The following is a 15,380-nucleotide window of genomic DNA, read 5'->3' as shown; positions in this document are numbered from 1 at the left end:
TCAGCGCAGACAAACTGATATATACAGAGCAATGTGTAACCACATTCAGCACAGACATGTAAAAGTTCAACTACAAAGAGGACAGACGGGTTGGTGGTGGTAGCACTGTTAACGTCAGCCACACTTTGCTAAAGTTTAGCCCTGTTGAACAAATTGTGCTCGATGTGGAGTATTGTTTTTCTTAACAAGTCAACTACTCTGAAGTTACATTTCCGTGTAATTAAAATGTAGGAATAGGAAGAAAAGGGTAAAGTTGAAAAAATTTCCCTCACTTCCGGAGTACATACACTATCATTGTCAGTTGATTTCCGATGGTTTCCCAGATTAGTTGAGCTTTAAAACACGATGCAGGTTTCTCCTCGCTGTCACAGAAACTCTTCGAAGTTCTTAATTTCCTCTACAATCCCCGTCCATGTTGCAAGAAAATAAAAGATTGCATGAACAGATTTATAAAAAAAAACTGTTTTTTGTTAGACCCTCATGAAGGGGCGTTTCTGATGACGTCAAGGAATGTAGCTCCGGTCAGCGTGACTGTCTGCTTTATGATCGTCTAAATGGAAACCAGACGTACAGTATTCTGAGACTGCTGCATAAATTTGGGGGGGGGGGGGGGGGGGGGGCATCTTGGAACTTAAAGATACAAAATAAAGTATTTAAATCAAAGCAGCAAAACCAGACATTGATAAAACCTGTGCAGATCATCAGCAACACACACCAACAGCCAGGTTTGGGTTAAGTTTAGCTACTAACGCAGCCTGAAGTTGCTGTTGTTAATGGCTCAGCGTACAACAACACTTGTGAAATATTACATAATACTAGAGTTGGATTAATGGAGACTTGGGTCTATCTGTCTTCTCTTAGTCCATTAAATGTCAGATGATTTCCTTTCTCTACCTTCAACGCACCATGGTGGGTTCAAATTGAGTCCAGCCTTTCATCCAGCAGCTCTCTCGTGAGTGTGTGTGAGTATAAAACCAAATTACCACAGAGCATGTCAAACTGTTATTGAAGGGAGTAGTGGGATCTATAAAAACGGCTGCATTGCTATGGAAACTGCAGCCTCACATTCAGTCCTGCAGTTAAAGCAGGAACACACACCTCCAGCACGAACGGCTGCTAACATCATTAACCTGCTGTACTGAAGCTGCTCGCTGCTAGAACTGCTGCAGGGACAAATTGTTTCACCCTCATTAGTTTCTTAATATACCAACAAATCAAATAAATACTCCAAGCCTATCCTCAATCAGTCGGATCTTATTAAATAGTTGTTTTAATAATGCGAGCTAAACTGAGCCTGAAATTAGAAAAATAAAAATGAATATTTTTGTAAATATATGGGTGTTAGGTCTGAAGGAAAATGAAAGTCATGTTTGACTCTTTAATTGCAACATTTTCTGTTTTCTGTTAATTCCAAATGAAGTTATTACTAAGATGCAAACGGAGAGTTTCAGTATTTCACACATACCGCTACATCAATATTTTTTACATAAATGATACACTTTAGATTATTCATTAAAGGCACAATCTGTAGAATACCTCCATAATCAAATGATAAAGTGATCTTACTATATGATCAGACATAAAGGATACATGCTATGTTGACAACAATGCAGCAGCCAGTATGTCCTCCTTCTAACTTTAGATTCTGCTCCTGAATGCTCTGGATTTGTTTGGACCAGAGAAGGTAGGCAGTTTTAAGGCACCCCCAAACGGCCGTTTTGGACGCCCCTCAGTTTGTCAGATATGAGAGCAGTTATCAGGTCAACAGGTGTTGCAGCGATGGAAGCGGTCAAGAGAAGTGGTTCAGATAGAAGTGATTGTACCCGACCTAAAAAGCCTCTGCATGTTTCTAATAAGCTCCACGAGCAGAAACGTGCTCAAACTAGGATCAATATTGGAGATGCTTTTGAAAAATGGAGAGAGGTTAGAACACAGAAAGGTTTACAGACCGATGCAGAGCTGGATAAACACTGAAGCTTCAGTGTCCACCACATGGCAACCTGTGTGAGCATCGACTCTAGAGAGGAGGGGGGGAGACAGCTCTCTACAATGTTTTTAATTTTGACTGCAGTACCCATTTTAAACACTGGGTGTCAGAGTTACATACTGCTCCTTTAAATAATTAGAATCAGAAATACTTCATTAATCCCAGGAGGAGATTTGGTAAACTGAGAGATTTGCGTTTTGACTGTCGACCATCGGTATAAGCAAAACATTTGGGTCAGTGTTTCAGCCGCAGTCTTACATCTGTCTCATGTGGAATCGATTTGTGAATACATTTGTGCTACACCAGGCACAGTGTAACGGTCGCCTCAGCTCCAGCTCTCAGCCTGTGGTTAGGTTGACTGAAAGTTAGGCTGAGACAACATTTCCAGCAAGGAGACCGCCATCGATGGGACTCCAGAGCCTCCTGCAGCAACAGATTGGTGACGTCACTCCGGCTTCATCCATTAATATTTACAGTCTTCAGTTAATAATTGTAAACTATGAGAACAGAAAAAATGCTATAAAATAGTTTCTTTACTTTTTTTTCTAAAAGCACTTAACTGCAGTCTGTACATTTAAAATGACACGAGAAATGTTGCAGAAATCACAGGGCTTCAATCGAAAGTTTTCATACAATAAACTGAGATTAAAAAAAAAAAAAAAAGATCTGTACAAGAAGGCGACGCCTGAACTAACATGTTAAAGTAAAGAAATCCACAGAAAACTCAAGTGTGAATACAAAACATGCAGATGTGATGAAACAGAACAAGTGCAGTGCAAAGTAATGTGAATACAATCCTGTGAGATATAACTGTGGGGGAAAAAAGTGAATAAATGAACATTTAAAAACAAAACATCTGCAAGGCTAATTAAAAAAAACACACCTCTGCACACATCTGTTCTGTCTTCTGCAGCACACTCCCTTTGGTTTGTCTCGTGTTCACAGTCTTAATGGGCTAAAAAGACGCCTTCCCTCTTTTCATCAAACACAATCAAACAGGCGCGATTCACTGGATATATAAACATGTGAATTTACAAAGGACACTTGTAGATACAGCTCAACATCTCAACAAAGACTACGTGGTAAAAATAGATATTAGAAGGCCACAAGGAAATATACCGTTCCCGTCCATTTCAGGGTCACAATCCGAGTGAATGTCTTTGGTCTCACCACAGCGACACCATCAGGAAAGATCAGAACGTTTAAAGGAACCATATCGTCCTTTTAGCGAGGAGCAGGGAGGATGTGGTTTGTCACAGCCTAATACTTTCATTTACCTTGAGACAACCAAAGGAGGTCAAATGTATTCAAAAGTTATAATACTGGTTTTCTTTGTTTTAGAGTTATGTTTTGGGCCTTTTTGGTGTTATTACATCGGACAGCTGACAAGAGACTGACAGTGACAAATACAAGAATGTTTAGTGGTCGTGATGGAGAAGGTTTACTTGAAGCAATTATTCAAATCTATTTGTTCCTGCTAGTTAGGGCTTTCATACTGGCAGAAAACTCCTGAAAATCTCCAGATATTTCCCAAAGGAGCTGCATGTGTGAACGCAAACAGCCACATTTTTCGTTTAGACTTCACCCAGAGTTTCTCCTGCCAGACCCCCTAGTACTTTTTCCACAGCAAGTCTAAGTGAGCTGATGTGAAAACGCAGCAGGATATAATCAGGAGAATTCACCTTGAGCCAATAGGAGGTGGAGTGACGTTTATACTCTGTTACTGCTACACGGTGCATAAAGTGTCTGCATGCGTGCTCTAATGAACCTGCTGCATTATGTTTTCTGTTCTCCAGTATGTTCTTCTCCACTCTTTAGTTCAGATTGTGATTCTGTTGAACTACACATAGCAGTGATATAAGACAAATATTCTCATTATATCATTGTATAGCGGACTCTGATACTTCCCTCTGACAAGGAGTCTCCTGCTGTGAGTATATGTGAACAGCCAGGTCAGGAGAATCTCCGGAGCAGTCCTCCTGTAATTATCTAGATATGTTCAGGAGTGTATATGTGAAAACGGCTAATGAGGGGCCTAGGGTTTATTTTTTCTAGCTGCCTTATCATCACTAAGTTTATATTTCATTACACAAATGTGGAAAATTGAAATGCCATTGTAACTCTAAAGCCTCTAATTGAAGACAAAACGCTGTGATTCTAATGTTTTCTTGACACTTTCTTCTTAGTTCTGTTTCCTCATGATTTATGGGTTGTCCTCCCTTTACAGTCAGTTCATGGAGTGAATCCTCTCATCCTTCAGAAGTTAAAAAAAAAAAAAAAAACGGAAGAGGAAACGTGGACCACCTGTCCTAGCTGTGGTGCTGGTTCTGACTCTTGATCATGCTCAGCTTGCTCTTTAAGCCCTGAACTTGGGTTGACAGGCTACTGTTGTCCTCCAGCAGCTTGCTGTGCTCCTTGATGAGTCTGGATGAGGTCTGCTGCTCCCTCTGGTCCTGCTCCAGCTCGGACATCAGCTCCTGTCTGAAACACACAGAGAGCCTGCAGTCAGCACATTATGGACATTTCTTTTGAAACGTGCAGGAACAGATCGTTCATGCGCCTTTGGGAGGAGGAGCACTTAGTGTTCATGTAAAGGCAGTTTGACATGTCAGTCTCATGATGAATACACACTCTGCTCATTTCTGCATAAAAGTCATGACCGCAATAAAACGAGGTCAAACGAGGAGCTCTGTTAAACCTGAGTTAAAGAGGGACATAAAGATGGCTGCAGCACAGGGTCAAACATGCACTGACTAGAGAACAGTCCAGGGTTTACCCCGCCTCTCGCCCACTGACGACAGGGATCAGCTCCAGCCCCCCCTGCAACCCTGAACAGTAACAGCGGTATATATCATAGATGTATGGATGCTTAGGCTTTAATGATACAGATTTCATCTGTATCATTAAACTTCAGGTTTTCTTGATCTGACTTACTTCCTCCGAACAAGCTGAGAGATCTCGGACTGGACCTTGAGGTACTCCTGAGCCATCCTGATGTGCTGCTCGAACACGGCCATCGACTCTTTGGAGTTCGGACACGGAGCCAGAGGCTGAAGACGAACAGAACGCTCAAGGATTAAATACATTTATTCACATAGCGCTTAGTCAGTGACCAAAGTACATCACCTGACACATGATAAACACTAAATGTGTGCATGCCTTTGCAAAAAAATACTGAGTGTCTACATGAATCTTCCTGCTCACCTGCAGACGGTCAGAGACAAGAATTGATTGCAGACTGAGCTAAATGTAATGACTCCATGTTTCAGGGGATAAAGACAGCTGAATGTATTCTTAGATAGTGAATAAGTTCATTTAATAAAACATAATAAAAAAAAGATTGCAAAGAAAGCTGTGAAGAGAGCTAGAGAGTCTGTAAACTCACCTGTAACTGATGATCCAGTTTCAGGTAGGCCAGGGGAATAGAGCTGTCCAAACCATTTGTGGCTAAAACACACACACACAAAAACACACAAGTGTTGAGAAAACACACACACACACCTGCACAGAAACAACCACTTGTTGGTTGCATTTTAATGCCCCCTAGTGGTTAAGAGTGGTCAGTACAACATGAATTAAAGCTTTGAATTTGAGCCGTTCTCACACCGCTCCCTCCTCACTCAGACTCCGGCACTGACGCCACGCCCACAGCTGAGTGAAGGTCCTTTTGGTAAAGTGGAGGTGATACAGTACATCAAGAAACCTTTGGAAAAGACTCCCTTCAAACCCACGGAAACAGGAGCTTCATATAAAACCACAATTTTTATGTCAATAACAAGCTGTCTGGATAATAAAGTTAGGCAGACTCATTGAAATCACTCACTAATATGAGAAATACAATCCTACATATTTGGTGCCATTTCTTCTTTTTTAAATAACATCTCATCATCTAAATCTGATGTTTGTAAGATGATTGGTCATTGTGAGTCCATGTAAACATAAAACACTTCACATGTTCTGGTTTACAGACTTGAAAATCATTAATCAGATCAGGATTATAAATTAACTTAGATTTTTGACATCTGTATGATACTACTATTGTATCTCATGTAGAAGTTGCAGATGATGATTTCTGATTTACTGAGCGTCCATGATGGCAGAGGAAAGCTTGACCAAACTTTCCTGATGTCGTACATGTGCTGATAACTTTATGTGTTTTACATTTTTACCTAGAAGTAAGCCAGTTTTCTATCAAGGATGTTTAACTTAAAGGTCACATATTCTCCTCCTCTTCAACAACCAGTTTAAATAAGTCTCAGAGCTCCTTAAAACATGTCTGAGAAGTTCCTTGTTCTAAATCCACTCTGATCCTGTATTTGATCATGTCTATAAACCTCTCTATTTCAGCCTTGCTCAGAACAGGCTGTTTCTGTGTCTGTACCTTTAAATGTAAATGAGCTGTGTCTGACCACGCCCCCTCTCTGGAAGGACTTGGGTGGCTCTGGCTTTCTTGAACCATGCTCTATTGTTTACGGTGAGAAGGCAGACTCAGAGGGCAGAACGAACTCCTAGCTGTGGGAGTGTCACCCACCTGGGGGAGGAGTTACTGCCCTTTGTGATGTCATGAAGGGAAAATCTCCAAACGGCCTGTTTGAGCACACATTTTCTGAAAAGTGGAGCAGGTAAAAGACAGAGAGGATGGACTTTTCTCATCATTGGGGGTTTGTAGACGGACTAGGGACACATGTTAGAGTTAGAAAACCATAAATAATATGTGCCCTTAAAGTTGAGGACAAAGCTTCTCCTGACGTTAGCCTGCCAGCAATGCTAACTCCTGCTTTAAGACACACCATCAGATATTCAGTCTGACTGCAGATTCAGGATCAGTTGTTATGCAGGCTCATACCTGGGGGGCTGAAGGTCATCCTGAGCTCTGATTGGCCGCTTGTGGTCACAGGGCTGGTGCAGTGTGTGGGGCTCTGGGAGCGTCCTGGTTGGCTCTCTACACTTGAGACTCTGGACAGACCGGTACGCAGAGTGGGTGTCTGAGGGGTGAGAGAAAGACGGTCATGGGTTAAACAAAACAGTCCCGACAGGACGGTCTGTTTTTAAAGCTTTTTATCTTAGACAAGCTTCTGATATTCAATAAAAGAAAACATTTAAAAAGTAGTTAAGTCATGATTTACTAAATGGAGAAACATCTCAGAGATCAGGGGTCTTTCTCTCAGCCAGGGGCCGGAGAACGTCATCATACATCTGTTTTGTTTTTCAGCCAGATTACTGAAATGTTTTGTTTGTTTACAAAACACAGCTGATCGTAGCTTTGTGTGTGAGCCTGCCTTCAATGGTGCAAAGTCAGTTCATTAAGTGATTCAAAGTTTTTGATTTTATAATCTAACACAGCTCAGTTAAATCACTGAATTGCTTCTCTTTTTTCTGTTGGAGATCTCAGTTTTGGGGATCTAGATCTCCAAGTTGCTCTCAATAATTGAGCTTTTCCAGACGCGGACTACAAATTGAAGCAGGGTCAAACTGAAAAAAATGATTTGGGATTTGGGAGTGTACAGGAAATGCAAAAAACTTTATTAAGTTATTTGTGAGAAGTTATCCTTTACCTTTGAGGGTTTGAACTGAAGTGGAAATTTGGCCTCGAAACTCTTGAGCGTTTCCTCTGGTCCCGTCGAGTTTCTGTGCTCTGAGTTGTCGTCGCTCCGGTTACTGGTGAAGGTGTAGTCAGCGTACGAGCCTGCAGAAACACAAACTCGGCCATCAAACCCGTTCTGTCTGTGTCACGCAAAGTATCCAACACACACGTTCATACCCTAGTGTTGAATTTTTAATGCTGATGTTGAAAATATTCATGCATCAGTGGAAGCTGCAGAGTGGTTTATCTACCTGTGCTGGTGGCCGATGACGAGCCGCTCCTGTCGTCTGACGACTGATGAGAGAGCTTGAGAGGTTCCTCAGAGCCCGGGAAGTACTGGGAAATCAAAACACAACACTTAGCGAGTTAGTGACGGGTTATAATGTCAACCAATCAGCTGTCATGTCCGTGTGTTAGAGGGCAGGACACTTTGATGACGCCTGAGCACATGTTAAACCCGGGTTCATTCAGTATGTCCGGCTGCTGCTCCTTAAAGAGGTTCACATCATCAAGTTACTGTGGCACTGATCAGAACAACACTAGCTTTGTCATGGTTAGGCTGGATTTCATGTTTAGCCTCCCTACAGGCGGTCAATCTGAAGGTGTTTACATCGATCTCTGACACACAGGTGCTGACGTGTCAATTATGCAAACCGGGTAACATACCCTGCCTCGTAGGGATTTAGTGCCCTAAATATCTTCAGCATTTCATTTTCAACATCTTTAACATTTATTTTCTGCAAATTTAATGCAGTTCAAAATCTGAATTTCCATCAGAACTTGAACCCACGACATCACAAACCCGAGCAGAGCGCTGCAGCAGACTGCACCAACACTGAGTTGATGTTTATCTCCGGTTCACTTTGCACATGTTTCTCGTGTTGGCACGGCAAAAACTGGGAACGAGTTTGGTTATTAGACAGATGTATTCTGGGAATTTTTACTTATTTCTACCTCATACAGGCCGTACTGATTATGTGATCATTCCTGTACAACATCCTCCAAACTAACTATCAATAAGCAGTAATTAGGAGGGTAAACTCTCAGTGAATGGCCTGTTAGCTATGGACTATGTAGAGTAGGAAACGCTTAATAATGACTGATAAGCAGCCTGTATGCTACTAGTTAGCATGCTAATAAGAAGCTAGTTAATGGTGAATATGGTGACCTTCATTTAAAGTGTTAGCATATTTTCTTATGCCATGTGTTTCTCATATTGTGTTGTATTGTGCAGCCCTCTGTATTTGAACAGTGTGTGATGCGTCTTCACCTTCATGAGGTTGCTCATGGTGTTCTTCACCTCCTCCATGGACGGTCTCTGACTCGGTTCTTTGTCCCAGCAGCGGGTCATCAGACTCTCGATGGGCTCAGGGAGGTCTTTGATGAGGGGAGGACGCGTACCTGCCGACACATGAGACACTCAGTCAGAGGACTGTTTCCCCTTCAGCTTGCATTTCAATCCCCACGATAAGCAAACGCTAACAGCACAGTTAGCAGATCAAATGTTAAAGCTAAACTATCATAAATAGTAAAAGAGAATCAGCTGCTGGTGGAGATTCTGCAGGACTTCTCTCACCTCTGTGCACGGCCCACATGATACAGAACGCCGAGCCGCCGATCTCGTCAAAGGGCTTCTTGCGTGTGATGACCTCCCACAGGATGATTCCCCAGCTGAACACGTCACACTTCTCACTGTAGTTACTGCCTGAAATACACAAAGACGATACATTCACTGCAAAATGTACAGGCCGCAAAATGAAGGTAAGACTGAAGGTCTCATTTTAACACTAAATTCAAGGTGCATGCAAGGTTCAACTGGTGTATCCAACTGCAGCTGTGAAGGGTTAAAAACCATTAAGGCAAACATATATCCCCCCCACCCCGATAGTGAAGACTACTTAAGCAGCTCTTGTTTTCAGACTGAGGAGTGAACGCAGCGTTTGTGTTTTAACCTTCGAACACCTCCGGAGCCATCCAGGCGGCGCTTCCTTTGTTATTGGTCATGTACGTCTGAATGTCACACGCTGTTCCAAAGTCACAGATCTTCAGCACGGTCCCACGAGCCACCAGCAGCAGACTGAAACAGAGCGGAGGTCAGAGGTCAGAGAATGACTGCGGTATCGCTGATACACCTCCGCAAAATATAGACCTGTTAGAGGAAAAGGAAAAACCATCGCAGGTTTACATCAGACGAGCACCAAGTTCAATCAATGAAGTTTCAATTCATCCTCCATCGAAAATCAATATCTGTGCAAATCTGAAGCGCTCAGATTTTTGAGTCTCGCCTGACGGTTGAACGCACTCACCCACAGCCCGTCTACAGATCAGAGCCTATGGTGGCCGACGAGGTCTCAGTTCTATCGTTAATGTGTTTGCAGCGTTTTTGATGGGAATGAAGTTGTTTTCGACTTTTCTGCAGCAGGTCGTTGCACGTGTTTTGGACTTTTACAGGTGTGCTTTTTTTTTTTTTGCATGTTTCTGAATATGCTGCACGTTGTTCTCAATCAGAGGTTGCATTAACTGAGTTTTTTCCGTCTTTGAGGGAATCTTTTTAAAAAATGAAGTGACAAATCTGAAGCCTGTCGGATCACTGAGGCCGTGCATCACACAGTTCTCACACAGTGCTGTCATTGGCCACATGGAGAGGACCTGCAGTAGACCTTCCTGTAGTTGCTGGCTCATGTGCATATTATCCATGTCGCTACAGCACTGCTAAGCTATAGCGACATGGATATCAGGACGCCTCTCCTTATTTGGGTGCATGTTGAAGAGTCAGACTGGAGGCTTTTTGAGCACTTGTCAGCCACCATACAAGACACGACCACGGCTAAAAACAGATGAATAATGGTCATTTTCACAAACTGTTTATGTCTCTTTACTTAAAGCTCACAGTGGAGGATACTTTTTAAGGGGATTTTCCCCTTTAAATCCAAAACGCTGTTCTGTTTTTTTTTTTATTCCATTCCTGACGACATAAATCTTGTGTGTGAAGCTTTTATTGGGTGTTTCATCACAGGGATTCCCCTCAGGCATTTCTGGAACTCTGCATGCCAAGTAACATGCACAGACTTTTATTCTTTACGTAAAGTCTTGTTAAATCTTGAACTTCTTGTTTGCAGTTTGAAGCTCGAGATGAAAGAAACACTTCTCCTTCTCAGAGTTCTTCTAAAAGAAAACCTCTGAACTGTGCGACCTGGCTTTTATTGATCGTGGAGAGACTCTTACTTTGGCGGTTTGAGGTCTCGGTGGATTAGGGCCTTGGGCTTCATGGCGTGCAGATATGCGACTCCCTGTGCACACTGCAGACACCAGCTCATGGCGTGCGCCGCCGTGTAGTGAGCCTGGGGGTCTGCGCTGTGCAGGACTGAGAGTGACAACGAGAAGGGAAGAAGAAGAAGAAGACAAACATGAGGACAAACACATGATGGAGCAGCAGCAACATTATGTTAGTTCAGTTAAAAGCTGGGTCCAGATCGGGGACGTCAGCCCTCCATAGACCGTCTGAAGGCCCCGGGCTCTGTTTGCACCATCAGCTGATGACGTTTGGACACTAAACCACTTGTGCCTCTTGAGCTGTGTATTAGTGTGTGTGTGGTGTAACGCTGCAGCCCCACTGCATACGACAAGTTGTTAAATGTCACGCCCCGCTCGTCGCCTAGTCTCCCTGCGGCTTGTGTTTCCCAGCCGCCATGTTGTTTCCCGGTTTGAATGCTTGGGGAAAATAGCCTTCCCTGTCAATCAACAGGAGAATCCAGAATACTCAATCAAATGGCGTCAATCACACTCATTTATTGTTCACTTAAGTTCCATTTTTTTTGTCCCACCCCTTTCTCGGTTCTCGTGCGTGCGCCTGCTCGCCAAGCATCCCACAATCCTTTGCCCTAGTCGCCTGTCGCGTCCGAATACAAAGTCAATGGGGGCGTGTGAATAGTCGTGTATAGTGGGGCCGGGCCATTAGAGGACTCTGGGTCTCCAGTCGCCTTTAGAGCTGATAATCATCATAATAACCGACTCACTAGAGGCGATAAAATTACGGTGCAGGGTTCATATATTCACTACGATCTGGTGTCAGGTTCCCCTCTCATCACACTTCTTTTTCAACTTCAAAGTGTGTCTTTGTCTTTGTGTTTGTGTTTTGTTTACAATTCTTTCATTCTTTTGCGGTTTGAATCGTGAATATACTCGTCATGACTTACGGTTATACAAGGAGCCACACTCTGCGTACTCCATGACCAGACAGACCTGAGAAAACAAGTTAGGCAAGATTCAGGAGATGACATTGAACGCATCATAAGAGCAGGAACAGATATATTTGATGACAGTACAGGAGTTTAATTATGGCTGGGCGATATGACGATAAATATCAAATCATTTTGTCTTTCAGATGTAAAGTCGGATTTTTACTGAAACCAGATGGTTAATAGTGGTTTAATTATTCTTTCTGTCAGAACATAACCAACTCTACTGAACAGAGGAAAGTTTCACCATCATGAGCTCGGTGCACGCTGCTGGAAAACTCTGAGAAAAGTAAGACTGTGATAATTATCTTTACCGTTTTATTGCCCAGGCCGAAGTTTAATAGTAGTGCATTAACACAAAACCAAAACACATAGAGGGTGTGTGTAATTTACAGGAAAAATGAAGAATGAAATTAAAAAAGGGAAGATAAATGACGTAACAGTGTCAGTGTTGTTGTGTGGGTTACTCACTGGATTGTCACAGGAGCCGTACAGCTTCACGATGTTCGGGTGACTCACCCGAGAGAGCTGCCGGAGCTGAGTGCAAAAAGACACACACGTTACTATTCATACGATCATTATAATAATAACTTCATTCATACAGAGCTTTAAAAACAGATGTTTACAAAAAAACGAGTTAACAGAATAAGCATCAATGTTCAGGCCAAACAGAGAGGGCGCTACACAGTGCAGACTCAAAGTAAAAGCAAATAAATGCATATGGAGAAGAAAAAAAAAAAAGCTTGTCTCGTGAGCTTGTCAACTTTGTGCATCTGAAGGTTTTAAAGTGGAGTCTTAAGATACTATCAGGCATTTAGATTTATTTAACAAAAAGAGTTTAACTGGAGATCTCTCCGGGAGTGGACTGAGCTAATCCCTATCTGAACAGCTCCCAGACTCTGGAGATGTCACGATGTGTCTGTTTAGTAGAAATGAAGCTGAGGTAAGTTCGATTCCTGCTGCAAATAGAAACAAAGACGTTAAATGTACCTCGACGAGGAAAGCGTTCCTCTCATTCTCACTCTCGATGGTTTTGATCGCTACATCCTTTCCTTTCCAGATGGCCTTAAAGACGACGCCGAACGTCCCTCTGCCGACCGCCTGAAGAAAGGAAATATAATACAGTTATACCTCAGACAAGGAAGGATGTTAATAACATTTAATACCAAAAAATAATCATTTATAATAAGATAGGCCTACTTTTTATCTCAAGGATTGAACACTCTTCAGCAGATAAAAGAAGTGCTTTAAAAACCAGAACCTTTCTGTGTTTGTTTAAAAGCTTGTTAGCATGTTTTTAAAGGGTGTTTGTTTGAAGGTGTGTTTACACTCCAGATTAACTCTGACTGAATTTGACTTGTTGACAAATCAAGGCTGGAAAACATGATCTTTTGTAAAACTATTTACAAATTTACGATGAGGGAAATCTGATATCAGAGAAAGTATGACCTATAGTGTGACTTTCAAGAATAAAAAAAAAGAATAACCTTACGACAATAAGTCGCAGACTTCAGAGCAATCTAACACAGAAAGGCAATGTGTTATACCAGTTTTAAATTGGTTCAGTTTGATATTTTCCTTAAAGGTGCACTATGTAGATTTGGTAGTGAAATGTGAAGTTACTGAAGTGAAACAATTCTATGATACATTTTCTGAACTAAAAACACAAACTTTACTCAAAGAAAAAATGGATCCCTGGAACTCTGTTTGGAGCTAAAAAGCGACGAGGAGAGTTACAGTTTCACTGTTGTGGCCCCCCAACATAACTTCTCTCACAGCATCTTCAAACAGTGTTACAGGGAGCACATTTTCCTCTGAGGACAGTTTAAGTACAGAGTTATAGACATATAGCACATGATCTGTACACTTCTCCAACTTTCATATGTCTCTACCAACACTCCATAGTGCACCTTTAATGCTATTTGTTCAGATACTCCCATATAAACTCTAATCCTGGGTTCTTTGATTTGTGTCATTATGCCACACGAAGGGACATCAATTAAAGTTACGAGTCGATGAAGCAATAAACAAGAAATGGTTTAAAGTTTGTGAGCCCTCAGGGGCCCCCTCACAGGTCTGGACTCGGTCTGGGGCCCCAAGCAGTTGCCTGTCATGAGTGTTGACAAGCAGCGCCTCTTAATACGACACACTCCCCTAAATATCAGAGGAGGGGGTTTTAATGTGCAAACTTCTGTTTAATGGAAAGTCCTTGTCAAACTTGAACGCCTCACTAGATGCTTTAAACAGCAGGGCCTCGCTGTTGTTTTAATGCCTTTTAGCTTGTTTCAGAGGCTGTTTGTTAAGGTTTCTGTTTCTAACACTGAAGGACAGCTGGCGGTACAGTTACACAAGCATCCCGTTGTGTTCATGAACATAAAGAAAGAATAGAAAGCTGAGATTTCACTGCGACAACTTGAACATCTCTCCCTAACATTTCTGCACAGCTAGTTTAAGTAGGAGCCTTTTGTTTTCTCTCTGTGAGTGTGTTCAGTATCAGTAAGTTTACCGCTTCGACTTGGATGTCTTCATACTGGATGTCTTCAAACAGACAGCCGGCTGGAGTCTCCACCATCACGGCGACGAAGCGGAGCGGCGGGGACACTCCTCAAAAAACAGGAGGTGAACTTAAAACCCGGAGCTCTTCTTGTGATAACCAGGACACACACACACACACACACACACCCACACACACACAAAAAAATGAGCCGTCGATGCTGCTGTGTTTTGGCTCCAGTCAATCAGTCGTTTTCATCTGTTGCGGGGAAATCAGGAAGTAGGCAGCCACCAGCAGCAGCAGCAGCTAACGCAGCGTTACTGAAACATCTGAGTGTTCGTGAACGTCTCACCGCAGAAACAGTACGAAAAACAGCGAAACGGAGCTTTTTGACTCGTTAAACCGACTTTAAAGTGATTTAAAAACTACACAGCAGCACTCATCTTTAGATTTGAAGTCTTCTGAGGTGAATAGTGGGGTGGAGGGCTTTGTTAAACACGCCCACCACGGGAGTCGCGCTCTTGAATGCAGCTTTGTTTTGTTTCTACGTGGTTAAGAGTCTCCACAAGGGGCGACAAACAATATTTCCATTACTGCATTACTAATACAGTAATAGTTCTTCTGTAGCCTGCAGTGTTGTACAGTCTGTAGCAGACAACCCCCTCCCTCATGTCTCACACACACACACACACACACACACACACACACACACACATTTACCCTCTCAGTCCCGCACACAACTTGTGTAAAAAAGATTACATTACCACAAATAGGCTAAATGTCTATGGAAGCCCATTTCTGCCTGTAAAAATAAAATAAAACTGGGCTTTGTTGATGTTTTTTGCCCATATTAAGTCAAAATTGTGAGATAATAACTCGAAATTAGGACGTTGTATCTCATAATTTTTAAATGGTGGCTAATAAGACAGGATAGGCAACGGGATATTTATATGGGAGGTACTTATTAATAGTAAGAATAAGCCTGAGTGACGTCAGTCTTCTGTTCACGCGGGGGGCTCCGGAGGCTCATCAGCAGCAGCCGCCATGTTGGAAATCCTGTCTCAGTCTAACTTTCAG

The 15,380-nt window shown here is 42.4% G+C and overlaps 1 protein-coding gene across 1 annotated transcript; it reads right to left on the bottom strand.

The window, feature by feature from the left end:
* Window positions 1-2,502: 2,502 nt before the first annotated feature.
* LOC109989501 (mitogen-activated protein kinase kinase kinase 7) lies at window positions 2,503-14,800 on the bottom strand. The gene is made up of 14 exons (XM_020641279.3): window positions 14,316-14,800; window positions 12,800-12,910; window positions 12,281-12,346; window positions 11,768-11,813; window positions 10,797-10,935; window positions 9,524-9,648; window positions 9,148-9,276; window positions 8,842-8,972; window positions 7,823-7,907; window positions 7,543-7,673; window positions 6,834-6,972; window positions 5,373-5,434; window positions 4,922-5,037; window positions 2,503-4,468 (listed from the first exon to the last, which is right to left on the bottom strand). Exons 1-14 carry the CDS (start codon window positions 14,379-14,381, stop codon window positions 4,297-4,299), a joined length of 1,518 nt encoding a protein of 505 aa, XP_020496935.1. The 5' UTR covers window positions 14,382-14,800; the 3' UTR covers window positions 2,503-4,296.
* Window positions 14,801-15,380: the final 580 nt, after the last annotated feature.

The sequence above is a fragment of the Labrus bergylta genome, chromosome 18, assembly GCF_963930695.1.
Source record: "Labrus bergylta chromosome 18, fLabBer1.1, whole genome shotgun sequence".
Taxonomy (NCBI): domain Eukaryota; kingdom Metazoa; phylum Chordata; class Actinopteri; order Labriformes; family Labridae; genus Labrus; species Labrus bergylta.
This window is presented reverse-complemented; position numbering and strand designations above follow the sequence as displayed.